Genomic DNA, 27,346 nt, shown 5'->3' on the forward strand with positions numbered 1-27,346 from the left:
TAATCTAAAAAAAAACTCGCCAAACTCACTGCAGCTGTTGCTCATGGGTGAAAGTGAAAACTTGTGGCACATGTTCGGCCGGAAGCTAAAGAAAATCAAAATAAACCACCATATGGATGATGAGTTTTGAAATAGTACGATTTTCATAATAATTTTCGGTTAGATAAATACCATGAAAAATATGTACTTTATGTATTTAATCTATTTAATTTAATCTAATTGATAAAGAGTATAAAATAATGTTATTTTTATAAGAGTCAAAATAGTCCATCACGAAATTTTATTTAAAGAGCAGTTGACCCCAGCGAAAATTTTAACCAAAATCTAAACTATTTCATATTACTTTAAATATATATAAGAAATTGATAAGAATGAATGTTTGCTTGATTTTATTAATAAAATCACAGCTAGTCACACATGTGGGCGGGAAGTGGGCCCTAAGGAATTTTTCAAAAATGAAAATTGTATCAGAATCGGAACCAGTTCATCAATACGGGCGTCCAACTCATCTCTGGTTTGTTAAGATTCATCGATAAGTACGGTTATCGACGGCGCTGCAAGTAAACCAATATAAAGTTAGGGGTTTATTTGTCATAAAATAAATAAGGAAAGAATTGGACAACTTTAGCATACAACTTTCCCAAAATGTCGAGTGCCCAGCGCTCGTTTGTGCAAAAAGTTTCAAAGTAAGTTTTTCACTAAAGGAAATAGTTTATTTTAAACAAAGAAACGCCCTTAATGCTTGTGTGCATATATATGTACATGTATCAATTTGTAAATCCCTAGGCAGTCGGCTGCGGATGTACGAAAAAATGTTTCTGGTTGCCATCTATCAAAGGCAATGGACCCATCATTGTGTAGTTCTTCGGTAAGAGCACTATTATTTAAAATATACCATTTCTTTATTAAGGATTCGATTTTTTCAATAGATCTCCCCGACAGAGCCCCTTGATTACGAAGAATTTCTATCCCAGCACATGAACATTATCAACCGGGACCCCTTGAAACATATATTGGACTTTCCTCAAGGAGATGTAACTGTTAAAATCATTCCCCGAAAAATCAGAACAGTTGATCACATTATTCCCAATGAGAATTTGTATGTATGCACCTAACTTATACAGCAGCTACATAGCTACAGTCTCTTTTAGGTCTGATTTGCCCCATCACGTACAAGAATGTGTGAACTGCTATACGCGCCCATGGAAGGTGGTTGAATATGCACAGCGGCACCTTTCCAGTTCTTGCTATATCCGCGAGCGTATCGACCGCGGAACTATAAGTCCCTCTGCGTACCAGCAGGAATTCGAGATCGACAAGGATTTTTCGTCATTTGAAGAGGCGTTCGCCTATAAAAGCGAGAGCTGCACTCCAAGTTCTCGACAATCCATTGCAAGTTTGGCTTCAGTTAGCTCTTGTACGGACACTTTGACCCCGCGTGGTTCTTGGGCTAGCTTTGATCTTCGACGCTCGGTTAATGACCCACTAATACCCAATTTGCTTGACAATGTGCCTCCGGAGCATATTGATCAATCCAATGAAGCACGCCGGCAGCAAGATCGACAAATGGCTCTTTTCTCACTGTATCCGGAGTCTGAAGCGGAGGAAAACATTGAACGCCGCCTGCTCGCGGAAATTCCAGTTGAACATATGGGTCATCGCATTCAGGTTAACTGCCTACAGCTTCGGCTTGAGCTGGAAGTGGAACCAATTTTTGCATCGATGGCTATATATGATGCTAAGGAACGGCAAAAAATTTCTGAAAATTTCTATTTTGACATGAACGCAGATAGTCTTAAGCGCATGTTGTCAAGTCATGTACAATGCGCCGACATAAGTACTCAGAGCCACTCAGCCATATTTGAAATTTCATATCCGAGTAACGATTTGTTTCTCGTGATTCGTTTGGAAAAAGTTTTGCAGGGTGACATAAACAATTCCGTCGAGCCGTATCTCAAGGAAGACAAAGATAAATACCGAGAGAAAGTAAAATCCAACGCTGTGGACTACTGTGAGCGACTAGGCAAATACCGAATGCCGTTTGCATGGACAGGAATCTACCTAACAAATGTTTTTAATGGCGATAACTTTGAAAGCAAAGATGCTGGTGCCGTGGAACGGGATTCCTTTGGAAATGGTGGTGGCAGCAGCTTGGGCACAGCGCCAAGCTCCAATAGCTTAGATCGAAAATCGTCCACAAGTAGCTTTGATCAACTAAGGCGAAAAGCTAACGATATGAGCGGGACACTTACCCGACGTGGTTCGCTTGAACGGAGGGAAAAGCACAGATCCTGGTCTCCAGATGACTTTGCAAACGTTGTAGAAAACTTTCGTCCTATCACTATAACAGTACCAAGCTTCTTTAAACAAGAGGCAGATAAAATGAAAGACGAGGATTTGTACAAAATTTTACCAGAGTTAAAACGACCGAGCTCAGTTATGAAGAAGTACAAATGCATACCTGGTTCTATTAAATTAGAAATATCACCTTGCGTCGAGGAAGCCAAGAATGCATTAACGCCAGAGTTAGCCCCTATAAACCCTCAAAGTGCAGATAATGTGCGCCCAGTTAAGGAAATCTTAGAATTTCCGCAATCGGCAATTTACAATCCACATTATAGCTATCGCAATCTCCTATTTGTGTCACCAAAGGAGCTAAATTTTTCTTCGCGCGCAGGTTCTGCTCGAAACATTGCCGTTCGCGTACAACTGATGGCTGGAGAAACCCCAAAAGATGCGGTCAATGCCATCTACGGCAAGTCGTCTTGTCCAAAATTTTCTACTGAAGCATTTACAGCTGTCAATTATCATAACAAATGCCCATCATTCTACGATGAAATAAAAATTGCGCTGCCTGCATCAATAAAGCAGCATCACCATTTGTTGTTCACCATTTACCATGTTTCATGTCAAAAGAAACCGCAAGACTTGCAGCCGTCAGTAGAGACTCCTATCGGCTACACGTGGTTGCCCTTGCTGGAAGATGGAAAACTTAAGTTTGGGGAATTTAATCTTCCTGTTATGGTAGAATCGCCGCCGGAAAATTACTCATTTATACCACCGAATGTTCACCTGCCTGGAATTAAATGGCTGGACAATCATAGAGCCGTGTTTTCTATTAATGTAGAAGCAGTCACCGCAATTCATACTTTGGATTCTTTCCTCGATCGATTCTTCTTAATTTGCGAATATCTAGACACTCGAAATATACCCTCCCATATTGGTGAGAATAATATAGAAACAGAATTAAAGAAATGCTTGCTGGATATCGAAAATGCAAATCGTGAGCCATTAGTGAGGCATCTACCATTAGTCTTGGATAAGCTTATCGAATTGTTAGTTGTCACCCACAAAGTTGGTGGACAAGCAATGTCTCTGGGATCTACGGTTTTCGAAGTTCTTTGTTTGGTATCATCTTTGTTATCAATACTTAACGACGATCAATATGACCAATACGGACGGCAAAGTTTGCTATCAACATATGTGCAATTTCAATGTAAAATTCCGCACCCCTTTCAAAGCAAACAGCGACTAACATGCAGTCGCAGCACAACAGAAGACTTGCAATTAAGCGAATCGTACACCCTATATGATAATGTTTTGGCAAATGGCCGAAGCTTGGATCGCAAAGGTAAAATACATAACTTATAAAGGCTTTAAATATAACCTCTTCCCTTTCAGAGCTGTCCATAGATGTCCTTCACTCGATGGCTGCACGGGATGTCCAAGTGCGGCTGCTGCACGAAGAATTAGCCTTGCATTGGGTCGTTGCAAGTGGAAAGGCAGCTGACTTAGCCATGTCAAATTCGTGGTTTCTATTTGAGCTTATTGTCAAATCTATGATTGAACATTTGCATTGTTCAAATACTTTAAATGGTCCCCGCAAACATCGATTTCCACATCAGTTTAATGATGATCTATCCACCCTGGTGCACTTAGTTACAACAAAAGTGGTCGGCTACCACAGCAACGAACCTAAATTAGCGCAGTCATTAAATGCAAGTTTAAGCTTTTTTATATTTGACATACTAAGCATCATGGATCGGGGATTTGTTTTCGGCCTCATCAAAACGTACACAAAGGTTCTGATTTCAAAAAATGCTTCAATACCGGATCTAATGAACTATAAAATAGACTTTTTAAGAATTGTGTGTAGTCATGAGCATTTTGTAGCTTTAAACTTGCCGTTTGGTACTTCATACACAATGGTAACAGCGCCATGCAGCCCCACGCCAAGCACAACGTCGAGCAACAGCCAAACTTCTTGCGTAAGTCAAAAAAACAATACACTTTAATTTTTACTTATTTGTGGCTTCTTTTAAAAGGGATCACTAGACAGAGCCCTTCACGCCGACCTTAGTCAAGAATTCCTCCAGCAACATTTTCTAGTCGGACTTGTTCTGAGCGATTTAGCAGCAGTAATGGAGGTGCCAAACCCCCAATTACATGGAAAAGCAATACGGTGTATTCGCAACCTGATGACATCTCACGATTTGGACGCTCGGTATAGCGAAACTGATGCACGTGCAAGGGTGGCTGCTTTATATATACCGCTACTTTCTATAGTTATGGATTGCATTCCTCAGTTGCATCAGCACGGCCTTGAGCAGGATCGTCTGCAGCAAATCGGTCAACTTGAAGACTATCAAGGACCACATCAAACTATTACAGCATCAACGATAAATCCGGAAGTGGCATTTGCAATATCGGGAAGTCGTCCCTACTCCTACTTGAATGAACAAGTTAAAAACAAATTGCCACTTAGCTCTGAGAATACCCGCCATTTATTGGTGTGTTTTCTGTGGGTGCTAAAAAACTTGGAGCGCAACGTTTTATATCGCTGGCTTATGGATTTAAGTCCGCATAGAGTGCACCAAATGCTTCAAGTGGTTAACGTTTGCCTTAAAACTTTCGAGTACACAGGACAAAAAAACGTGGCTACCCTTAAACGAACGAATACACAAAGTTTTAGGAAAACTGGATCTACTGATGTTAAGGAAAAGCTGGAAGAATGTATTAGAGGCACAAATTCAGCACGTTATGATTTAATAAATCGTCGAAAAGATCGTAATTCAACAGAAAAATTCCGATGGAGGAAAGACCAGATGCCATATCGCTCTCAATATGCTGATGCTGTGGGAAAAAGTGAGCATGAACTTGAATTAAGTCATTTCATCGAAGGCTCTTTGGCAACTGAAGTTGCACTTGTACTTCTCGATACCCTGGAAATAATTGTTCATGCTGCTGCCAACCTTTATCACAATCTTCTTGGAACTGTGCTGAAGGTGCTTCTTCATTCTTTGTCCCGGAATCAATCTACTTTGGCCCTGCAAAACTTGTTTGCCTCCCAGCGCGCTTTAATCTTTAAATTTCCAAACTTATTATTTGACGACGAGACCGATATATGTGCGGATTTGTGTCTAATTTTACTGAAACATTGTGGGTCCCTATTGCCAGGAATACGATCACAGGCAGCTGCATCACTATATTTACTAATGAGACAAAATTTCGAAATTGGAAACGTAAGTTTTATTTTATGGTTTGGGTTTATGTAACTAAATTAATGGTAACTTTTTCGTACAGAACTTTGCCCGAGTTAAGATGCAAGTGACGATGTCTTTAAGCTCCCTAGTTGGAACAAGTTCGGTCTTTAGTGAGCAATCCTTACGCCGTGCGCTTAAAACCGTCCTGGTTTATGCTGAATCCGACTCCGACCTGCAGGATACTTCTTTTCCTGAACAAGTACAAGATTTGCTTTTTAATCTGCATATGATTCTGTCAGATACTGTTAAAATGAAGGAGTATCAAGAAGACCCAGAAATGCTGCTTGACCTCATGAATCGTATTGCCAAGGGATACCAAAATAACCCTGATCTACGGCTGACTTGGTTGGAAAATATGGCTAAAAAACACCGCGAGCGAGCAAATCACACGGAAGCAGCCATGTGTTATGTACATGCTGCTTCTTTAGTTTCTGAATATCTTAGCATGTTGGAGTCACAAACACATTTGCCTGTTGGAGCTGTAAGTTTTCAACGAATTTCTCCCAACACACTAATGGAGTCGGCCGTGTCGGATGATGTGCTAAGTCCCGGCGAAGATGGTATCTGCCTAGGAAATCACTTCACTGAAACTGGGTTGAAGGCCTTGCTGGAAGAAGCCTCCAATTCTTTTCAAGTTGCTGGCATGTATGAAGCAATGAACGAAGTGTACAAAATTCTAATACCCATATGCGAGGCTAATAGAGACTTTCAAAAGCTAAGCAAAGTTCATGGCAAATTGCAGGAGGCATTTAATCGAATATCCCAACTACAGGTAACAATATTGTGTAGATTTTTCCAACGAAAACTATTTACATATTTATAAACAGGGTAAGAGAGTTTTTGGAACATACTTTCGCGTTGGCTTCTATGGTGGAAAATTTGGGGACTTGGATCAGCAGGAATTCATTTATAAAGAGCCAACCTTGACAAAGTTACCCGAAATATTTAGTCGGCTTCAGGTATATATTGCAAATTGGAAAAAAATATAACTAATCAATTTTGCTTCAACATACATTAGAACTTTTACACTGAACGATTCGGACCGGACTCTGTGCATATCATTAAAGATTCCAATACCGTTGATATTAATAGTTTGGACCCCGATAAGGCTTACATTCAAATTACTTATGTTGAACCCTACTTTGAAACATATGAAATGCGTCATCGTGAGACATACTTTGAGCGGAATTTCAACATAAGTATGAGATGAATTAAACAGATAATTGAAATCGAAATTTAAAATTAAAATTTTAACATTTTTGTTTTATGCAGAACGTTTTATATATGCCACGCCTTTTACCAAAAATGGAAAGGCCCATGGCGAACTAAATGAGCAGTGTAAACGGAAAACGATTTTGACCACAGCGAATCACTTTCCATACGTAAAAACACGCATTATGGTAATTAGCCGACAGCAAATAGTCCTGGAACCGATTGAAGTGGCTATTGAAGTAAGTTATGTTGTATAATCCCAAAAGTTAATAAAATTAAACGTCATTGCCTAGGATATTCAAAAAAAAACATTGGAGTTGGCTGCTGCCACGAATCAAGAGCCAGCAGACCCCAAAATATTGCAAATGGTGCTGCAGGGATGTATTGGAACAACTGTTAACCAAGGACCGATGGAAATGGCGAGTGTGTTCCTTTCCAATTTATCCGACGGAACAACTGTACCGACAAAGCACCAAAACAAACTTCGGTTGTGCTTTCGCGAGTTTTCAAAACGCTGTGCTGATGCTTTGAAAAAGAATCGCAATCTAATACTTTCAGATCAAAAAGATTACCAACGAGAGCTGGAACGTAACAACGATCGGTTTATTGAACGATTGACTCCCTTTATCACTCTTACATCAGTTCAGAATCATGGCGTTGTCAAGTAAGTTTTTATTGTTATACAGTGAAAAGGAAAGTTACATTTTGTATATACATATATATTAAAATTCTCATGTCTTTCTAATTTTGTTTTTCAACGGAGTGCTCTAAATAATAGAGAACGAAGCTTAATTATACTTTTTTAAAATCCAGCCAAATATAGATATTACTTTCCTCCATTATATTAGAAACCACCAGTGCATAACCATAAATTAATTTACGATTAAATTTAAACTGGGCAAAGTAAACATTAACTTAAATAATTTTTATTTCTTTTCTAAATATATCCAATAGGGCCAACGCGTACAACAACAAAAGTACTCCTTTGAAATGGTAACTCCTTGCTCACGACATAGTCTGCAATCAAATTATCATACTTTTGGTCTTTCATGTCTAGCGTATCGGATTATTTTAAGTAAATCTTAAATTTTAAAGTATCGATCTCTATAATTGCTAATGTAATAGCATAACTCTTGTATGCATCTAATAGATTAAGCGAAATATTATAAAGCGAATAAAATAAAGTTTACACTTTTTTACTTTTACGAAAATAGTTTATGCAACATGATCCAAGTTTCAAAGAGATGCAGTTAAACTATCGAAAGTGAGTAACAAAATTGAATTGTCGATTACGAAAAGGGAACTATTTGAAAATGATGATCCTCTAATTTCGCATGGGTCAGTAACGTTTGTTAGATGAACTGAGAGCGAGCTCCGTGAGGCAATGGTACCGCACGAGGCCTATCGGTATTCGCGAAAGTTTCGATATGCTATCGATGCTTTTATTTATCGATAGTGTCGGCTTTAATTACACGTAAACTCAGATAATTTGCCGGCTAAAAAGGCAATAAATAAATAATAATGAGAATCAAGTATTGTTGTCTCGCAACGCTAGTATTCATAGCTGCTGCTTCGGCGTCATTTTCTCCCGAAAAGCCTGTTCCTCCGCCCTGCAGGGCCTGTACGCAGCTTGTTAGCTCTTTTAGGGCAGGACTCGAAAGGACAAAACGAGGACACGCGGGCGGGGACACGGCGTGGGAGGAGGAAAAGTTGCGTTCGTACAAGAACAGCGAGGTCCGGCTAGTGGAGATCCAGGAAAAGCTATGTTCGGACGGAGAAGTGATAAACAAGGATCACTGCCACAACCTGGCTAACGAGCACGAGGCGCTTCTCGAGGACTGGTTCATCCACAAACAAACACAAAGTCCCGACCTGCAGTCCTGGCTTTGCATCGATCAGCTAACAGTCTGCTGTCCGCTAAACACCTACGGACCAGACTGCCAGACCTGCACCGAGTGCAACGGAAATGGTAAGTTATGATAAGCAAGTATTGCAGGCCACAACTTACATAAGTGTGTCAACTTAAGATTGCCGTTTTCGTTAATTTTACCCACATGACAAATTTCAGGAAAATGCAAAGGAGACGGAACTAGGAAGGGTAATGGAAAGTGCAAATGTGATCCCGGCTATGCGGGTCCAAACTGCAACGAATGTGGACCGGAGCACTACGAATCCTTTCGTGACGAAAAGAAATTGCTGTGTACACAGTGCCATGCGGCCTGTGGGGAAGGAGGCTGCACGGGAGGTGGTCCCAAGAGCTGCCGCAAGTGTAAGATGGGCTGGAGCATGGACTCTGAGGCGGGATGTGTCGACATCAATGAGTGCTTGGAGCAACAGCGTCCAAGCCCTTGCCGAAAGCAGCAGTTCTGCGTGAACAATGAGGGCTCCTTTAGTTGCCTGGAGTGTGACCGATCCTGCGATGGATGCGATGGTGATGGCCCTGACATGTGCAGAAAGTGTGCGGATGGCTATGAGTTGAAGGAAGGAAAGTGTCATGGTAAGTAAAACAGCAATTAAATATGTAAATTAGCTTTAAAGCAACGCATTGTCCACTATATGTATTGCGCCTCATTAAAGATATTTCTGCGGAGCAACGCAGCAACTACGTAAGCTATACGCGAATGCTCACATACTTCGGAATGTGCGTGGCCACCTGTGTCATCTTCCAGAGCTCCACTCACATTGCCTGGGGTTGCATTGTTGGGGCGGCAGTGGCAGGGTACATTGCTGTTTCCGAGTACTGGATCAACTCGGAGGCAGAAGGCGGCCACCAACCCGAAATAGATACAAAACAGTTGGAGGATCTAATCATGAAGTCTTTATAAGCCAAAAGTCATGTCAATATTGCTTTCCTTTTTTTATGATATACATGAGCGTTTTTAAAAGCATAATATTTTAACATTCCCCTAAGACATCTAACGATTTTTGTACTTCGTTTGCAGTCGGCAGTGATTCAAACTCCACGGTGCTCGGTGAAGAGTCCACGCACGAAGAATTATAAAAGTAACCAAAAAACGCACACCTTTGTAGCCAATTTTACTTTAATAGGAAATATTTCTTAATTGATATTTAATTATAAATTAGAATTTCAACAAGCGCATGACCACATTTTGTTATACGTACCACACTTAGATATTTATTTGGTTTCAAAAATGTACAAAATCACAAATACAGCATATAATCGTATCAATAAATATTTGTAACTTAAACTACTGACGTAGTGTGCTTTTGTGACGTCCAAATTTTCATTTTGAAGACCAGTTGTCGTGTGCAATATAATACTGCATTAAGCGGTTTAATAAAGGAGCTACCGTTTTACGAATGAATCATTGCATTTGGATCTTACAAAATGAAAATTTGTAAACAAAAAATATACACAAGATAACAACCATCACCGCGCTATATAAATAAAAACTCTAAAAACATTAACTAGAGGAACTTAAGCATTAGATACGATCGTTCCCTTTGGCCTCCAAAGTCCGTCACAGATACAGAGCTCCCCACAACAGCTATTTAATTCCTACGACCGTGTCAAATGAATTTGACTTGTGCTGGCCGCTAGCCCTATCTCTTCGTCCGATTCATCTGAATCCAATGGACTCACTCGAATAGCTTGGTACCACTTGTTGGTCAGGTCGGCCATCTGTGACTTGCACTCGTGCAATTCCTGACTATTGAACCGCCGTGTAAAAAACGGAATAAAGTACTTGCGATCCATGCGTCCAAAGCGATCCCGCGCTTGAGTAAAGGTGACGTCCTCTTCCTCTGTGAGTTCAGACAAGTGTTCAGAGTCGATTGCCTGGCCCCATTCGCGAGTTTTCGATAGGGAAATAGATTTTGAACGCTTCCGACCGCTGCCGTTGCGTCGTCCTCCCTCCTCAGCGGTATTCCTTCCAGGGCCGCGTGCGCGCCGTTTTTTTCCGGGCTTAAGGTACTTTAGCAGCGGCATTGTGGAGCCCCCCAGCACTAGCGTGGTAAACAGCACAATGATTAATCTGAAATTTTAATACTTCAATGACTGAGCATTATTTTACAATCCGGAATATGCTTACGTTGTTGTTATGATGACGTGTCGTTTCTCCTGACTGTCAAGATTTAAGTGCAAAGATAGCGCGTAGGAAATCGCTCCGCGTAGGCCAGAAAACCACATAATGAACTGCATCTTGTTATTGATCTTATGCTCCCGAAATTTGTTGACCAAGAACGCAAGTGGAAAAATATTGCAGGCGCGGCCAATCAAGCAAAGCACAATGGCCCATATAACAAAAGATAGTTCAACTTGGTGTTTAAAAGAAAAGATTGCTAATCCCAAATAAGCAAACACGCAGGTCTCAGCAATGAAGGCTAGTGTCCTCATCGTCTGCTGCATTGTAATTTGAGTAACCTACGATTAAATAAGTTTTAATAATATATAAGATAGGAAGATGATATGACTTACAGTGGATAGGTTGAAATGTGTGTAGTGGGACATGACGATTCCGCAAAATAGTATAGCCATAATACCTATTGTTGAAAAAATGTTTAGGTTTTAGAGTCATAGTCAAAAACATTGATATACCGCTTAAGTGTATTCCCTCTGCCAAGACGTAAGGTGCGTAAGTAAACATCAGCATCATCGCGAACTCGAGGGATGGATGTTTTCGTAAATCGATGTGCTTCAGAAGGAGAGCCGATATTAATGCAAATATGACTCCAATGCCCGCCGAAGCAAAGAACATTGCGCAAAAGGTTTTCAACGCGCTGAACATGGCTTCTCCAGTGCTGGCCTCAGCATTGACGTTAGCGGATTGGGTGATAGATGCAGTCAGCACAATAGATATGGCGTCGTTGAGGATGCTTTCGCCGAATACCAGCATGTTGAGTATGGGGTCTACGTCAAGAGCATGGAAAATTGCCACTGTTGCCACAGGATCAACAGCAGAGATGAGTGAACCGAAGGCAAAGGATTCCGAAAAGCTTAGACTAAAAATAAGGATTAATTATTTAATGAAATTGGCAAATTATTTATTTTAAACTTGCCGAAATGCCACCTCCCCCAAGCCCAGCAGGTAAATCCCCGCCCCGATGACCAGTGCAGAAATCGTTGTACCGAATATGGCAAAGACCAGTATGGATCCGATGTTCTGAAAGAAATTTCCCTTGTGCAGATTGTAACCGGACTCGAATATAATGGGCGGCAGGAGCACCAGAAAAAAGCCCATGGGCGAGAAGACCTCTTCGCGTTTCCAACTGCCATTCTGCCCAGACATGACGTTCAGCGAAAGGCCAATAAAGGCGCCCAGAAAGACTACCACAATGCTCTCCGGCAGGTACTGGAACCCGGTCTGGAGCATAGAGTGGATAAGCAGGATTCCCAACATGATCACGCAAATGACGAAAAAGAGTGAGAGTGAGGAGTTGTGCTCCTGCTCGACAGCATGGGAATCGATTAGAGGCGGATCTGTGACCAATGTGGATGCGTTTCCCTTCTTCGTGGTGCTGGCATTACCAGGCGCAGCAATCGAGGGCGGGATATTTCTAAGCGTACTGTTGGCGAAGACATCCGACACGGTGTGGATAGAGTTACTATTATCTGTCGTGGTGGAGTTGCTTGATGTGTTGCTTTGGGGCACCTCCTGTCCACTGATGCTTTCCGGACCCGCTTGCATCAACAGCAAGAGTGCAGCTGCACTATAAGCTACCCAAACACTCATTTTTGCCGACAAAATGTGACGTGGTCGCTATTAACGCTCGCATTTAACTTTTCACTATTTGTTCAATTTGTTTTTTCACAAACATCTGTTTATCGCCCTATCTGACGTATATCGGGGAGAGTTGCCGTATCACATCGGTGAATTGGCGCGTGCCTTTCATATATTCAAACGAAAATTTTGCATTTAATAGCGTGTAATATATTTAACCATATAATGGATTTTTTAAATAATTGGCTTTTGCCCAGTCATGGTGCGGGGGTCACAAAAGTAGCTGATAGCTCCATGTTCAGTTTCTTGAAAGAGCACATCAAGTTTTAATATTTTTGACAAATACTTCTTAAGAACGTTTCTTAAGACAAAAAGAAAAGCATATATACTAGAAAAAATGAAATAATAAAAAACCTTGTTATTAGGCAAAGTGATAAATTGTTTAGTAAGGCTATTACCATAACTGACGATATCAGCGATTGAGAATAAATGCATTGCCACAATCTACAGTTTACAAGCACCCACCATTTGTGCTCAAGAATAATGTGCCCTGCGCATCTGTTCGTTCAGGCACACGCGATCTTCTTAGGCCCCCGTGGGGTCACACCTTATTTGCAAGATAATGGGGCTTGTTGTTTTCGGTTATTTTCAGTGGGTATTAGAATTTTAAAAAATGTACATGCAAAAACTGATTACCAGGCGCCTTGATCTTGGCAGACCTTGTTTGTCTTCTTGGCTGTGGCATGACGTGAGCACTTTTTCAAATACACAGATTGTACGAATAGTATGAGAACCCTAATTGACGACTTTCCTTGACCAGAGAGTGTCGAACGATCCATCTCCAAAAGGGCAGTCACTCCACGTTAAGGAAAAGCTAGGGTTTCAACAGATATAGACATTCGTTTAAAAATTCGCTTCGAATTGCGCTTCGTGTAGCAGTTGTCTATATCATCGAATATGTATATGTCAATTGCTGTACATAAGAGAAGCCGAGAGAGCAATGCTAAACAGATTTTAAAAATTAGGTATATAGGTGGCTGCCGTGGTAGCACATAGTTTAGTTCTGATAAGCTCTTATTTCTTGCCGACTCATCTTCTCAAATGCTGTCTACAAAATTTTATAAATATTATTCGTCTGTAAAAGTCACCCGCAGTTGAACGCAGGTTGAGCAGGAAGCTAGTCGAGACAATAATCCTTGTCTGATCCTTTGTTCAAAACCACAGTGAGTTTAAAATAAAGGATCTGGATCTATATTCACTGCAGTTCACTCCGGAGCGGGGTGGCAACGCTGGGTGACGGAACAGCTGTTTAAAAACCAAAAACGTGGAGATACTGAAGAAGTAAAATCATTTGAGAGTACCGAGAACGCTAGGAAAGTTTCCCCAAAGAGCGCCCAAATAAGTCCCAAAATAAAAATCGAGTCAGCCGAAGAGAACCGCCTCCTCCGTTTGCGACGATAAGCAAAAGCCCGCTCTCTCGTTGGAGGTATAAATTCTGAATGGCATTAAAAAGTTGCGCTCTTTTTCTTCAGAACCGTCGCTAAGATAGGACGTGTATTGGCTGCGCCGCTGATTTGGTTGCCGTCGCTGAACCAGTATAACTCAGAATCAGTGTGTATAATTTGTTGAACTAATAGCTAGAACGTCGAACACGCATTTGAAACAGCTAGCAGCACCGAGCCCTCGCCTAGCGACTAGTTTAGCTTTGAACCCGCGCAACGTGCGTCTCGTGTATGTAGCGACGATTGTGGCAAACGCGCAGCATAAAAACATAAAAGAAGGGCGATTATATAAAAAAAAAAAAACTATAACGAAAAGTGTGCGAATACCGGAAAATCCCAAAAGCCTCGAGGCGGCCTATAGCTTAGATTCGCGAATGCGAAAATAGATGTGTTTTGCAAGAGTTCGGAAAATCAATTTCGTTAAGCGTTTTTTAGCAACCGCTAATGTGGCCTCTCTTTCTCTCTGTTCCCACAGCTCCACCAACAATTTAGCCGACCGGAACTCGGGTTATAGCACTGCTCCCCCATTGCCCCTACAAACTTCAAGCTACATATTACAAACTACCCATCAACATGCCGCAAAAGACAAACGGACACAGCGCCAACGGCTGCAATGGCAGCAATGGCAACTCATATGACATGGAAGACGGAGCTACATTCCTGTTCACTTCCGAGTCCGTTGGCGAGGGTCATCCAGGTGAGTGCTTCATTGCATCTGCGGCGCCTCCTATTGCATCATACCGTTAGTGTCAGTGTAAAAAAAGAAACAGTCTCAAATGCCCCTTCGGCGGGCGTAGTGAGAGATGTTGCCTGACAGTGCTCATAACCTGACCAAACTTTTTCTCTAGCGTCTGAGGCCCTTCTGTCTGAAGTCCCTTTCCCTGTATACCCAGTTCCACACCTCCACCGTCTACACACTACTGCTTACCGCCTGAACTCTAACAAAATGGCGACGAAATGCTGCCCAGCATACCTTTGTTGATTTCTACCCAATTTGCACGACTTGTGTAGAGGCTGAGAATGGGAAGAAGAGCTAGTGCAAAACGTGCCTCTGTTGCATCGCCCGGTGACAAAGCCGGAAAGCTGGGACCACGGAGAACAGCTGGCTTCTCTTGAAATCCCCGCACAACGGCGGGCTAAACCTTGTGCTTGGATGGGCAGACGCAATTAATAGACTGGTTCTTTATCGTTTGCGGCTCTCACATATGTATGTATGTATAGAGAGACTACGTCATGCGCACCATGTGCTTGTGGCTCATGGGAGATGCGAAATTGAAGTATTCTCTACGTTGTTCTACGTTGTCCACGCACTTGTTCATTTAATCGCAGATGGCGATCAAAATAGCGGCCAACATAAACATACCTTACATTTTTCTAGACCGCTGTCAAAGCTTATTTTTTTCACCGAAATTGCCAACCACGTGTTTTGCTCGAGCTCGATCTTTTCGCCCCTGCCAGAGTTTGTTTATATCAGCAGTGGCGACCAGTATAGTAATGTGTTTGACAACAGCTGTTGATAAGCCGAGCGACCTTTTATACTACGCATTGATTACTTTTACTATTCTATACTATTTTATTTTATAATGCTAATTAAGTCGGCTTGGCAAGCTAGCCCTAGACAATCGTGATGATAAGCGCCGAGTGTCATTCAGAAGAATACACCCCAAATGGTTGACATCAATATCACCTGTCTTCTTGTAATAAATGAGTGACGGACTTGTTACAATAGATAATTACTCTAGCCGGAAACTAGAAACCTTTTTACCCAGTAGCTACTTTAAACCCTTAACCTAACTAGTTTCCTTGCAATCATTTTCCCAGCTGAAATCGATACGATGCGCCATTTCTGTGAGTCAACAGTTTTGGTAATTTATTTAGCTATTGCTGACGCATGTTCGAGTTCAATAACGCCCTTACTACGAAAAGCAGACGAATGTTGACGGTCTCCAATTACGCGCCAAGTTTTGAGGCAAGCGTGAGCAACGCGACTGGTATCAGATAAATCCGACTCCCAGGATTTCATGGACGATTCGGCTTCAAATGTCATCATTTTGTGTTTGGGAATTTCTTGGTCTGGGTATTGAATTTCGCTGGCAATAGCAGACAGATTAAATGAAACCGCATGGCCTAGCAAATTTTGATCCGTTGCAATGAATAACATGTTGGCACGTTCCTCCTTCCACTCCCCGACAACAATGCTTTTCCCTGCTTCTTCGCCCACCTCTTACCTCTTGCTTCCCTTAATTTTGTAGACAAAATGTGCGACCAAATCAGCGACGCTATCTTGGATGCCCATCTGAAGCAGGACCCGAACGCGAAGGTGGCCTGTGGTAAGTGTTTTGAAACCTGGAGTACATGACTGCACTCACCCGAAATCAGATTTATGTTAAATTCTGCCAATGAAGTCAAAGAAACATACTTAAATAATCTCAATCATAGAATTAATCAAGAATCACAGTGAGTGCCATGCTTATGAAATTGTCTTATTCGATAGCCAACATAAATAAACAAGGTCAAACCAGCTGCAAATCTGTTTTTGGATTATCTGAAAAAGTTCTTTTAACAATTCCATAATATTTAATACAGAAACCGTCGCCAAGACGGGCATGATTCTGCTCTGCGGCGAGATCACTTCAAAGGCTGTGGTCGACTACCAGAAGGTTGTTCGTGAGACAGTGCAGCACATTGGCTATGATGACTCCTCCAAGGGTAAGTGTCTATTAAGGACATAAACAATTTGTGGGCGGGTATTACAATTCCTTCCCTACGTCGGTCTTACGTACACTACTGTCAACGCAATATTAAATAACAATAAAATCAAATAAAAATCAAAAAGGTTTCGATTGGAAGACACTTAACCTGCTAGTAGCCATCGAGCAACAGTCGCCCAACATTGCCAACGGCGTTCATATCAACCGCGAAGAAGAAGACGTCGGCGCTGGTGACCAGGTACAGCAAAGCTTTCCGTTCTTCTACTACCGCCTAGCACTAAGTGATGCGGAGTGTGTGCGTTCGTTCGTTTCGTTTCATTTGTTCAGTGTTTCCCTTAATTCGTATCTTTCCCACATTAACTTGGCTTGCTCCCAGGCCAACGAGATTTTCGCCTTTGTCATTAAATACAGATGAGCAATAGGAATACTATTACTATTACTATTTTTTCTTGAGCCCCAAAAAAAAAAATGTTCGTACGCTGACTCTCAAAATTGACTTCTTTCACACAGCTACGAACCATTTGGTCGAAGACAACTTAACAATTTCACCTCAAGCAAATATATAACGACTGAAATACATAACATATCACACATTTGGAATACACTTCGGGCGTTCTCTAACCACATAAATTGCATTCTACCAAATCCATCGAAAGATTTATGTAACCATTAAAATCCGCTATTTACCGTTTTATGGAAGCAAGAGAAGTCTTGCATGCGGCTTGTCTGACCTATGGAAGAAGGCATAAAGTTTTCCCATAGTTTGGTATATAGGAAAAACACCAAACATAAGCTTATTTCAAGACAGTGCTTTTGAAGATTATAGAAAATACATTTTTTTGTAAACCGTTCTTATATATATAATTATAATCTAAAATAATAGGGTGTTTAAAATCATATTATGAACATTACTTACAGACATTTTCCTGTGTATGTGCACCATTGCTGCGCTTCTCTCTTTTATCTTTCTTTTCGTTTCATATAAAACAAATCTCGATACAATCCAATACCAAACTTTAAACGATATTGTGCACTTCGCAATCGCGCTTCGAAATTCACAAAAGGTTTCGATTTCAAAACGTGCAATGTGCTGTTGGCATTGGACCAACAATCGCCTGAGATCGCTGCGGGAGTGCATGTCAACCGTGCCGAGGAAGAGATCGGTGCCGGAGATCAGGTGTGAATTAGAAGCAGTAAAGAAGAAGCAGTCTCGGCAGGCCGGGATCGAAGGCCCTTTCCGAAGAGCAACGCATCTTTTTAATTTTTATTGATAGCAACTTAGTTGCGACTAAGATATTCATGGTGGTAGGGCGTTTATAAGCTCTTTGGAAGGGGTGTTGTCACCACTTCTATAATTTCTGTTTATCGTTTCCTTTATATATTTTCGTAACTAATTGAAGTAGTGTATGACGACTTTATCGCTATTTAATTTTAAATTCATTGTTTGCCACTATATCATATTATCGCTGCAATATTGCTCCAACCGACTTACCAACCATTTTATCGTCTTTTTTGTTAATAGAAGCTGCCAAATCCATATCATTTAACTTTTGACTTTTTAGTCAATACCACAATTAGATATAGCAGACACAAAACCAAGGCACACTACTGCATTTACATACATCACTAACCTAATTATGCAAAAAACTTTTTGACTGCTAAATAGCATCAAATTTTTCTTCATACCCGAATTTATCAAAGTCTTTCCCATGCTTGATTCACCCTTTCCTAACCCAAATGTGTTTTATTTATCTAACGCTACTGATTCTTTTTGGCTTTGGTTACTTTTAATAAGTGATTGATTAATTAATTAAAGATAAAGATTATGGATAAAGCGAAATAAACTTTTTGCAGGGTATCATGTTTGGATATGCCACCGACGAAACCGAGGAATGTATGCCCCTAACAGTCGTTTTGGCTCACAAATTAAACGAAAAGATTGCTGAGCTGCGTCGCTCAGATGTCTTCTGGTGGGCTCGCCCCGATTCCAAAACACAAGTCACCTGCGAGTACCTCTTCAATCAGGGATCAGCAGTTCCCAAGCGTGTCCACACTATTGTAGTGTCCATGCAGCATTCTGAAAAGATATCATTAGAAACCCTGCGCTCGGAAGTAATGGAGAAAGTTGTTAAAGTGGTCATTCCCGCCAAATACATTGATGCCAACACCATTGTTCACATCAATCCCTGTGGACTCTTTGTTATCGGTGGACCAATGGGTGACGCTGGGCTTACAGGAAGAAAAATCATAGTAGACACTTACGGAGGCTGGGGCGCCCATGGCGGCGGTGCATTCTCTGGCAAGGACTTCACCAAGGTTGACAGATCAGCAGCATACGCAGCACGCTGGGTGGCCAAATCACTGGTTAAGGCCGGTCTCTGCAAGCGCTGCCTTGTCCAAGTGTCCTATGCAATTGGTCTTGCTGAGCCTCTCTCCATAACTGTGTTCGACTACGGAACTTCCCACAAGTCACAAAAAGAACTTCTGGATATCATCCGTCGAAACTTTGACCTCAGGCCCGGCAAGATTGTCAAGTAAGTGTCAAACCCTAGATGGTAAAAAATATTTCATTACAATTGTCTATATGTTTGTGTTTAGGGACCTAAACCTGCGTCAGCCGATATACCAGCGAACAAGCACTTATGGACACTTCGGTCGCGCGGGCTTCTCATGGGAGGAGGCCAAGCCTTTGGAGACTGATAACTGACTAGACGCTGAAGCGTTGCAACCGCAGTCACCATATGCTAAAAGGTCGAAGCTATCCTTATATTCATCAGCGTCAAAATTAACAGATACCCAAGCACCAACGTAATTTTTAGTGTTGTTTTTAAAGCCTAAAGTCAGAGGAAAAGGCGGCATAAGCTTGCCAACTCTTATGTGCTTTCTTCTCTAACTGATTCTGTGCTCTTCGCTATATAATTTAAACCATTCTTATGTGTGTAGTCTTCTCACACAGAACTAGTTTTAGTCGTCTTAATACCCGCATATATACCTAATAGAGAGCTCCAAAACAATTGATGAGCTTTAGTTATGCATATACATAGTATAGTGTCGGTCAGTTCAGTAAAAATTAAAAGCCGTAGTTAGTACCTCCTTTAATTATCATGCAACTTTATTATGTTGGTGTCTATGGAAATTGTATAAAACAGTTAAATCAGTTGCCTAGAAATTATGCAACATTCTCATGTAAACTTATTTTTGTCTCTTTTAACATTTCTATTTGTTGTATGCGTTGTATATGTTTAACCTAAAGTTTTAATCAACTCGATTGTATGTACATTACACTCTGTCTTTGTATTTTCTGTAACCAACCATAAGATAATGTATTTTCCTTTACAAAAATATATTAAAGATAAAGATGAAAAGTTTAATTTTACCGGTATGCGCAGAAAGAATACTTTAATCGTACAAACAACAGAATTTGCAATGTCTTTACAACCAAATAAAGTCATCAGAGCCCTGGTTTTTCACAACAAACATAATGAGACAGTGTCCAAAAAATATTTTAATATTACAAATATTTGTGTACAAGAAACCTAATTTTCTTTAAAAGAAATCCCTTTTTCATATGAACATTGCAATAAATTTCATGACAGTTTATTTTGAGTTATTGTATTGTTTCGCTTACTATATGGGGTATTTGAAACAATATTATTATTTGTTTTTCTGAAATTCGGTAATTTATAGGAATGTGTAAACGTTTTAGTAATTCGAAATTTGAATTTAACAGTCTTATCATCCAGACGCCAAGAAGCAGGGAATGCAATCGATATATCGATATGTCACAATCAACAGTTATTAGCGCAGCCATTGTGATTGACTCTTCAACGGCTTGCGTATTGGTTTTTACGCAAAGCTAAGATATGTAAATTCACAAATCTGACGGAGTTTCCAGCTCCCGGACTTAGTGCGGTTAACTTAATAGTAGACATGGTCTTAATAGTGTCCCAAGTGTTATTCCCAGCGGTCTTGCAAAAACAACAGGAGCAAAGTGCGCTATTTAACCAACCTAAATGATCTGCATGTCAAGGATTTGTACGCGATCGCAGGCAAGAAAGGCTGGTAAAGATTCCGGTGTTTAAATTAATTCCTATGATTGCTTTTAGTATGACGCCTTAGAAGCTGTACCAACAGTGCGGAATGCTGCTTTCGCTAAAAGGTAAATTATTGAAAATGCTCGTTTCTTTAAATGTATTTATATGCATACATATGTTTGTGTGAATGTGAGCTTATATATTATGTACATATATACCAAGTCACAAAAATTGGTGTTCAAAATTTTGGATGCTAAAGGTTACGTTCTTCATATCATTTGAAGGTATGCGTGTTGGCTTCAGGATATAGTTATGATTACATAAAAACTGTAAATGTACATAAATGACACACACATGTAGGTCTCAAGTCGCGCAAGTACAGTTTCAGGATACAGTTATAATAACATTATAACTGTATATGTATGTACATTAATGACATACACATGTATGTAAACGCCATGTAAGTAAACATGTAAACGAACATACGTTAAAAGTTTTGTATCCCGGACACATCTTATTTTGTTTACATTATATTTGGAGCCGTACAATCTTATTTATGTACGTAATAAAATTTTTCTGCTGACAAGCTGATGTCTTTATAAGGAGAGACTTACTGTCACACTGGTCCAACCTGGTAGGAGCATCATCCCATTAAAATTCATTTGTATTTGCGTTCTCATGCTTTTTCGAATCTTTGTTATCCAGGAAGGGATTGAAGAATTGTGGGCTTTATGTTTTGAAATGGTACTATGAGCTACTTGAACTAAATCTCTCTAAATTAATCACATTGTTTGGCAGCCACCATCATGTTGGTATTTAAAGATGGTCACCAGATAGCCGTGACCTTCTCTTCTCAGATCGTTGGCACAACGTACTTGGTTGTGGAACTCGCACAGAGTGGCAAATGTCACATTGCGGCCGTTGCGGAGAACGCAGACGGGGCGGTAGTACCGGGGACAGCTGTGCTCGCACGAATCCTCATCCCGGTCCAAGCCGGCGCCAGTATCATCCCTGCCATCATCCTCTTCATATTCATAACCGTTTGAATTCCTATCACCGTCCAAATTTTGATCATAATCTAAAGCTGTGTAGTAGTGATAGCGTCCCAAGTCTCCGTTGCTGTGATGATCTTGCCAGCTCCATTCGTCCACAATGGTGTGCTCCGTTTGTACCTGTACTGCGAGTGACTGGTGGAGCAAGGCCATAACAAGTGCTATGAATGCGCAAAACATACTGCTTTGGCTGCTAACAATCAACTGTATTCTCCGCAGTCCAGTTTCCTTGCCTCTTAAATAGACAACTGTGCCACCAATCCACAGCGGCGGCAATTGTTCAAATAATTTCCATAATTAACTTTGTCGGTTTTTATTGTGACGCCACATATCACAATTGATAGAACTACCAAATAATTAGAATATTTTGAAGTGAATCAAGGGCACAGTACTTTGCCGTTCTCACTTAAAATTAGTCAAAGGCATATAGAGTTTGGTAACGAACGCGGGCAGATTTTTAAACTCAATCTTAAATTCTGATCTTGGGCAAGACTAGAACACTATTATGCTCTTTGAAGCAAATCCTACATCTATATATTTTTATACCGGTTACTCGTAGAGTAAAAGGGTATACTAGATTCGTTGTATGTAATTTCTTCGTATTGTTTCTTCTACCGTGTTAACAATATAGAATTATAGTAATTTATTGTTCCCTTAATTATATTTGTATTCTTGATCATAAACTTTTAATCATAATCCAATATCACTTTGATAGTTTATTAATATTATTTAAGCCCACATATAATATGGGATGTTAAGAATGCCCCCTGAAATACCGCTTAAAATAATTTTTCTAGCACCGAGGTCAAACCGTCCATAATGTTAGTAATTGTACGAAGTAAAGTTAAAATATTTCGTTAAAAGCTGTATGACATATGCAAAAATGGGGTTGACCACGGATTGTTTCAGTCGCAGTCTAATCATAAAGTATGCTGCTACAGTGAAAAGCAAATAAAAGCTCATCAAGCAAGATAGAGACCACAAATAGTGCATGTTTTCGAATCCTAAAAAGGACAACAAAACTTTCGACTTTTTAAATGAGCAAAAGATTTCCGTGTCTTCGCAAATTGTGTCGGCGCGTCCGTAGTCGTACAAGGATGCGACTAGGCCTTCCATACTATGACGAAGGTAGCTAAGATGCATCAGGAACCTCATAAGAGGGGATATGTATGTTCCTCCTCCATACCCAATGCCGTAAATGGAAAGCAGGATCAGCGGCACGGCGAGTACTGGCCCAATGAACATTGCATTCTAAAGTATACGTGAACTAATCAGAATATATTAAAAATAAATGTGCGCCAAATCGCTTACCACTAAGCTCAGTCTACTGGAGATCAACAAGCCAAAACTGTCGGAAGTTAAGGCCGTTATGAAAGCTATTGTAAATAGCATGGCAAAGCGGAACCATTCAAGTGGTTGGCTGGACATTAAGTACACAATGGACAGATAAATAACGGCCAAAATAAACATAGATGGTAGCTTTGAGGAAACCATTGCTGCGTAGTAGGAGCTCAGACGGTACCACTGGTTGTTGTACTCCCTTTTTAACAGATTGATTTCCGTAGGAACTTAAATGTAGGTATTTATTATAAGGAATTACTGCTTGAGGTTAAAAAATAGTACTTACAATATAAGAGAACAGGCATCATAGGAAGGTAGAGGTATGCTATCACAATGGTGAACATGAAACCGAAGTTAAAAAGCGCTTTGGAAGCCGAGGTTCCCATACCAAAGTAGAGCGAACCCACCAGTAAAGCAAGAACGATGTTCATATAGAACTTAAGCTTGATGTACGACTACGGAAAAAATAAAATTACATTGCCATTCTACGTCATTCTCTAAGAGCACTCACCTTATCCCTCCACATTTGGATTAGCATACGCACAAGCAAGAGCTTGTACTGCAGCCACCAGCTACATTTGGATTGCAAAAGTTTTGGGCTAATCTCTTCCTCAAACTGATCCCTTTCGTAAAACGACGATGCCCCCGATGTGGTGTCGGTTTTAGTGGGTGTTGTTTTACCTTCCTCTGCTGGAGGACTCCATCGCGCAACTTTGCCGTTGCCCATGGCTTCTACCATTGGCTCGTGATAGGACCCGCCATACTCAAGGCAAGCAACTTCGATGATGAAGTCAGCCGGGTTGTAGGTTATTGGACAACAAAGCCCAAAGTTCTTCAAGTAAGGTACAATGTTGGACCCCTTTCCTTGGTAGACGCACTGGCCTTCGGCTAGAACGTACACTGCATCGAGCATCTCGAAGATCTTGGCAGATGGCGTATGGATGGAGCAGATCACAGTGCGTCCCCCGGAGGCCAAAACTTTGAGTAGGGCAATGCATTGTGAACTCGATAAGTCGTCAAGACCACTGTTGAGTTGGTGGTAACAATAGTTCTTGGTTTTCAATATTTTCCTTATACTCACGTTGTAGGTTCATCTAGAAAGATGACAGGTGGGTTGTTGACCAGCTCAAGGGCAATGCATAAACGCTTTCGCTCACCCCCAGATAGCTTTTGAGCCATGGTGTTTAGGGTGTCTTTTAGGCGCAACATTCCCAAAATTTCGTCAATCTGCTCAGATGATAAGATAAATACACGACGAAGTGCATTTAAAATCAATCTTACCACTTCTAGCTTTTGATTTAAATTTAGTTCTTTTCCCAACTTCAAGTTTGCCGCCAAAAGCATAATTTCTAGTACTGTAAACTGTGAGTCCAGGACATCAGTCTATGAATTAAATCAATATTTAGGGGAACGCAATTCAGTAATCCACTTCTACCTGCATTATATATCGAGACATTTTGCGAAAGACTCGCATATCTCGCGGACTGTTGTTGACCAAAATCTCACCGGATTCGCACACGGCGCTATCGGTAATTATTGAAGGATTATTATAAGGGGGTCGTATATGTTATATCTTACCCAAAGCCCGCCAGCAGGTTTAGCAGTGTGGTTTTACCAGCGCCTGAAGGCCCTATTATCGCAGTAAGTTCGTGTGAGTGAAACATTCCATTGACTCTCCGTAAAATCGTCTTTGTTTTTGAAGCTGTGGGGTGTGATGACCAAAGTAAAAAAGAATAATTCTAATGTTTCATTGTAAGGCAAGATATCGGTATTAAATTATTGTCGTTAATGTGGAATTAGACGGAAATTGCTATTTAATATGTGCATGTTCAGCATTAGAAATCAAGCGAGCTGTGGAAGCAGCAATTACTTCGAAAATGTGCAATTACCATTCTTAATAACCCATTATCAATCACGAATATATTCATTATCAATTACTCAACCGTAATAGACATAAGCTGATTTGATACACTCACCATTGGTTTGGTCGGGAACCACATAACATAGTTCCGAAAACTGCAAATTTACCGCTGGCCAGGATGGCAAATACTTGAGGCCGAGGACTTTTTGAAAGTCCTCGGATTGATCGGGCTCCAGGCTATCGGCGTTAATGTCGCTGCTATATTGAAGGGAGCTGATTTGGGAGGTTGTGCTGCCTTTTAAGCTGCTGGCAGTTTCCATTTTAATATTCCTAGAGTTCGTTGTTGATTTGAATCGATGTCATTGCTCCTAGAGAAGGAAAATTGTGATTTTTTGATAAGAAATTCAATAATTTCACTTCGCATTAAAATCGCTTATAAGAATTGATTCTGTTTACAGTTCACATAATGCTTTGCTTTTGAAGATAACCTTTTAAGGTGCGCGTTCGTAATACTGGAATCCTCGCTTTAAAGCGCAGTTTTATTTGCACTAGAAATTAATTGGTTAACAGTACAAGAGAAGGCAGTACGTTTTTTGGCTTAAACCAGTTTGACAAACTCATCATCATCGCATGTTTCGTTTGCTTGCTACGATTCAAGTTAATTAAAAGCGGTAATTTGCATTTCTAAAAATTACTTACGCGTATCTGGGACCACGGAAAGCGCCCTCCCTTCGTTCTGGAAACAAATTCCGAACTGACCGAAGAACTTTTTAAATTAATTTCATTTACCCTACGAAGTGCGCAATCGTAGTCTCTGAGCGCAGCCCGAAAACAAACTCAGATTTTCAATTGATGGAAAGCAGTACACAGTACATGCACGACTGACAGCCTGATCGAGTTCTGACCGAATGACTAGTCGTTTGACTTCGACGACGGTCCGGAGATCTGACGGTCCGGGTATATGGGTATATTCCCAGTCAGGGAATGGGGGAAGAGCAAGTGGCATGGCGAGCTGCTGAGTAAAGGCAATACAAACCGAAACTGGGCAGTGGATTTGCAATTATTCCGATGCAGCTTCAACAATACTGAACTTTCTGTAAAATTCGTGCGTTATCAACCCATAGCGGAAGTTTGGATCGGCACTAGATTTAAGGCGGTCGGGCGGACAGTGCGGATGCGCAATCTTTACGTTATTATTCACTCTTTATCTTTTTTTTATTCTGACTGATTGCGGGTCTCATGTTTTGGCAACCGAACCGCTTTATCTGTTGAAAGCATTCAGCGTCAGTCTGTGAATACAAATTTAATTGTGAGTCGGTCTGACCATTGGCCCCACTTCTTGATACCGTTTAAATCAGTTTCGGTTAGCGTCTTCCGAATGTCGTATTATGCTGCGCATAGCAAGACGTTTTTTCTAGCTTTTCTAGGGTATTCGATATGCGACTCGCCGGCAAACAATTTGTCTCATTTTGGACGGTGCTGTGTGAGTAATGGTGCATATAAAATGTACTGAAGCAAGAATATTGAACTGTGATACATGCATCAAGAATCATCCAACGAATTAATTTCACATACATGTACATAAACGATTGGGTTATGTAAATAAATCCTTATGTTTCAAAATAATACACAACTTGTCCACCAAAGGTCTCTGATAACAACTGATTTGGCTGACCCAGAAATCGATTTAATAATTGTCTTTGCTTGTGTCGCCCAGAAGAGGGGTAAATAGTAGTCAAAAACTTCTCTCGTGCTTGTGTGCAGTGCTGCAAACACTATCGCAGTTGTTTTCGACTTCGGGTTCAACGAACGCGTTAGATACAGACGGCGTACACTACTATTTGCAGCTGCGTAAATGCACCACTCACTGACTCTGACGCTGGCGCTGCAGCGGGTGTATCGGTGGAGCGATAGGGGGCACTTACTCCACTTTCTTTTTGTAGTTGCTGCTGTCGCTGGCTTTTTCACTCTTTCTCATGGCGGCAGCCACGCCACAGCAGCGAAGAAGCGTCGTCTTGTTGCACCGACGTCCGAATATGTACTAAAAGCGAGTGCAGGAAAACTACTGCGGCAGTGACTGCTGCTGCAAATGCTAGATGTACAGAGGCGAAGTGTAGTGCCCGGGCCGAATTCTTCTGCCCTTCAGAAATCTAGAGGCTGACTTCAGCTATAAGAGATCAAAAACTTGTTTTGCAGCCTATTAAATCCGATTCGAAGGATATGGCCAGTCTATTTATACCGATTCCACTCACTCACCATTTACAAAAAAAAAAAAGGGAGAAAAGGCTTTAGCTTCAGTCAAGCCCTTACCTTAATTTAAGTAGCTTAACATTTTGAGTAGGATTTTCAATTAGGATTTTGATAAGCATCGAACTATTATGTGTAGCATTCCTTTAAAATAAAACACGT

At 40.8% G+C, this 27,346-nt stretch overlaps 6 protein-coding genes across 16 annotated transcripts; 3 read left to right on the top strand and 3 right to left on the bottom strand.

Annotated features, from left to right (window-relative positions):
- The first annotated feature begins 530 nt into the window (after positions 1 to 530).
- LOC117151019 (dedicator of cytokinesis protein 7) lies at positions 531 to 7,968 on the top strand. The gene is made up of 12 exons (XM_033318224.1): positions 531 to 686; positions 787 to 868; positions 930 to 1,099; positions 1,152 to 3,631; positions 3,682 to 4,268; positions 4,326 to 5,522; positions 5,584 to 6,315; positions 6,371 to 6,502; positions 6,562 to 6,742; positions 6,816 to 6,994; positions 7,049 to 7,419; positions 7,710 to 7,968. The coding sequence occupies exons 1-12, from the start codon at positions 646 to 648 to the stop codon at positions 7,750 to 7,752; spliced, it is 6,195 nt and encodes a 2,064-aa protein (XP_033174115.1). The 5' UTR covers positions 531 to 645; the 3' UTR covers positions 7,753 to 7,968.
- A 228-nt stretch (positions 7,969 to 8,196) lies between these two features.
- On the top strand, positions 8,197 to 9,774 carry LOC117151021 (cysteine-rich with EGF-like domain protein 2). 2 transcript variants are annotated; one of them, XM_033318226.1, is made up of 3 exons: positions 8,197 to 8,724; positions 8,824 to 9,252; positions 9,333 to 9,774. In XM_033318226.1, the coding sequence occupies exons 1-3, from the start codon at positions 8,277 to 8,279 to the stop codon at positions 9,578 to 9,580; spliced, it is 1,125 nt and encodes a 374-aa protein (XP_033174117.1). In that variant the 5' UTR covers positions 8,197 to 8,276; the 3' UTR covers positions 9,581 to 9,774. The 2 variants fall into 2 exon arrangements, with proteins under 2 accessions (XP_033174117.1, XP_033174118.1); XM_033318227.1 differs by having other exon boundaries at positions 9,698 to 9,774.
- A 94-nt stretch (positions 9,775 to 9,868) lies between these two features.
- On the bottom strand, positions 9,869 to 12,548 carry LOC117151020 (sodium/hydrogen exchanger 8). The gene is made up of 5 exons (XM_033318225.1): positions 11,775 to 12,548; positions 11,314 to 11,717; positions 11,194 to 11,258; positions 10,808 to 11,139; positions 9,869 to 10,750 (listed from the first exon to the last, which is right to left on the bottom strand). Exons 1-5 carry the CDS (start codon positions 12,446 to 12,448, stop codon positions 10,276 to 10,278), a joined length of 1,950 nt encoding a protein of 649 aa, XP_033174116.1. The 5' UTR covers positions 12,449 to 12,548; the 3' UTR covers positions 9,869 to 10,275.
- A 1,038-nt stretch (positions 12,549 to 13,586) lies between these two features.
- On the top strand, positions 13,587 to 20,020 carry LOC117144809 (S-adenosylmethionine synthase). Of its 4 annotated transcripts, none has more exons than XM_033310390.1 (7): positions 13,587 to 13,659; positions 14,414 to 14,635; positions 16,191 to 16,268; positions 16,525 to 16,647; positions 17,714 to 17,826; positions 18,504 to 19,183; positions 19,248 to 20,020. In XM_033310390.1, the coding sequence occupies exons 2-7, from the start codon at positions 14,512 to 14,514 to the stop codon at positions 19,354 to 19,356; spliced, it is 1,227 nt and encodes a 408-aa protein (XP_033166281.1). In that variant the 5' UTR covers positions 13,587 to 13,659; positions 14,414 to 14,511; the 3' UTR covers positions 19,357 to 20,020. The 4 variants fall into 4 exon arrangements, with proteins under 4 accessions (XP_033166281.1, XP_033166198.1, XP_033166360.1 ...); XM_033310307.1 differs by lacking the exon at positions 13,587 to 13,659 and adding an exon at positions 13,765 to 13,922; XM_033310469.1 differs by lacking the exons at positions 13,587 to 13,659; positions 17,714 to 17,826 and adding exons at positions 13,938 to 14,047; positions 16,775 to 16,887.
- On the bottom strand, positions 19,552 to 21,941 carry LOC117145042. The gene has a single exon (XM_033310589.1). It carries the CDS (start codon positions 21,913 to 21,915, stop codon positions 21,466 to 21,468), a length of 450 nt encoding a protein of 149 aa, XP_033166480.1. The 5' UTR covers positions 21,916 to 21,941; the 3' UTR covers positions 19,552 to 21,465.
- Positions 21,942 to 22,425: 484 nt separating this feature from the next.
- LOC117144449 (ATP-binding cassette sub-family G member 1) lies at positions 22,426 to 26,997 on the bottom strand. Of its 7 annotated transcripts, none has more exons than XM_033309646.1 (10): positions 26,863 to 26,990; positions 25,053 to 25,305; positions 24,655 to 24,778; positions 24,512 to 24,599; positions 24,358 to 24,459; positions 24,158 to 24,303; positions 23,588 to 24,101; positions 23,363 to 23,531; positions 23,047 to 23,303; positions 22,558 to 22,986 (listed from the first exon to the last, which is right to left on the bottom strand). In XM_033309646.1, exons 2-10 carry the CDS (start codon positions 25,255 to 25,257, stop codon positions 22,558 to 22,560), a joined length of 2,034 nt encoding a protein of 677 aa, XP_033165537.1. In that variant the 5' UTR covers positions 25,258 to 25,305; positions 26,863 to 26,990. The 7 variants fall into 7 exon arrangements, 6 of the variants coding, with proteins under 6 accessions (XP_033165797.1, XP_033165879.1, XP_033165958.1 ...); XM_033309734.1 differs by lacking the exon at positions 26,863 to 26,990 and adding an exon at positions 25,637 to 26,504; XM_033309820.1 differs by lacking the exon at positions 26,863 to 26,990 and adding an exon at positions 25,426 to 25,583.
- Positions 26,998 to 27,346: the final 349 nt, after the last annotated feature.

The sequence above is a fragment of the Drosophila mauritiana genome, chromosome 2L (genome assembly GCF_004382145.1).
Source record: "Drosophila mauritiana strain mau12 chromosome 2L, ASM438214v1, whole genome shotgun sequence".
Taxonomy (NCBI): Eukaryota; Metazoa; Arthropoda; class Insecta; order Diptera; family Drosophilidae; genus Drosophila; species Drosophila mauritiana.

Bases quoted from the DNA above. Each gene is read 5' to 3' on its own strand.
- LOC117151019 (XM_033318224.1), top strand. From the start codon at position 646: ATGTCGAGTGCCCAGCGCTCGTTTGTGCAAAAAGTTTCAAA. The intron at 4,269-4,325 runs GTAAGTCAAAAA...TTCTTTTAAAAG, and splicing joins GCAACAGCCAAACTTCTTGC to GGATCACTAGACAGAGCCCT. The intron at 6,995-7,048 runs GTAAGTTATGTT...GTCATTGCCTAG, and splicing joins CGATTGAAGTGGCTATTGAA to GATATTCAAAAAAAAACATT.
- LOC117151021 (XM_033318226.1), top strand. From the start codon at position 8,277: ATGAGAATCAAGTATTGTTGTCTCGCAACGCTAGTATTCATAGCTGCT. The intron at 8,725-8,823 runs GTAAGTTATGAT...GACAAATTTCAG, and splicing joins CACCGAGTGCAACGGAAATG to GAAAATGCAAAGGAGACGGA. The intron at 9,253-9,332 runs GTAAGTAAAACA...GCCTCATTAAAG, and splicing joins GAAGGAAGGAAAGTGTCATG to ATATTTCTGCGGAGCAACGC.
- LOC117151020 (XM_033318225.1), bottom strand. From the start codon at position 12,448: ATGAGTGTTTGGGTAGCTTATAGTGCAGCTGCACTCTTGCTGTTGATG. The intron at 11,718-11,774 runs GCAAGTTTAAAA...CCTTATTTTTAG, and splicing joins TTGGGGGAGGTGGCATTTCG to TCTAAGCTTTTCGGAATCCT. The intron at 10,751-10,807 runs GTAAGCATATTC...TTAAAATTTCAG, and splicing joins CACGTCATCATAACAACAAC to ATTAATCATTGTGCTGTTTA.
- LOC117144809 (XM_033310390.1), top strand. From the start codon at position 14,512: ATGCCGCAAAAGACAAACGGACACAGCGCCAACGGCTGCAATGGCAGC. The intron at 16,648-17,713 runs GTAAGTGTCTAT...AATTCACAAAAG, and splicing joins CTATGATGACTCCTCCAAGG to GTTTCGATTTCAAAACGTGC. The intron at 17,827-18,503 runs GTGTGAATTAGA...AACTTTTTGCAG, and splicing joins AGATCGGTGCCGGAGATCAG to GGTATCATGTTTGGATATGC.
- LOC117145042 (XM_033310589.1), bottom strand. From the start codon at position 21,915: ATGTTTTGCGCATTCATAGCACTTGTTATGGCCTTGCTCCACCAGTCA.
- LOC117144449 (XM_033309906.1), bottom strand. From the start codon at position 25,257: ATGGAAACTGCCAGCAGCTTAAAAGGCAGCACAACCTCCCAAATCAGC. The intron at 24,600-24,654 runs GTAAGATATAAC...AATTACCGATAG, and splicing joins AACCTGCTGGCGGGCTTTGG to CGCCGTGTGCGAATCCGGTG. The intron at 23,304-23,362 runs GTAAGTACTATT...CCTACATTTAAG, and splicing joins GATGCCTGTTCTCTTATATT to TTCCTACGGAAATCAATCTG.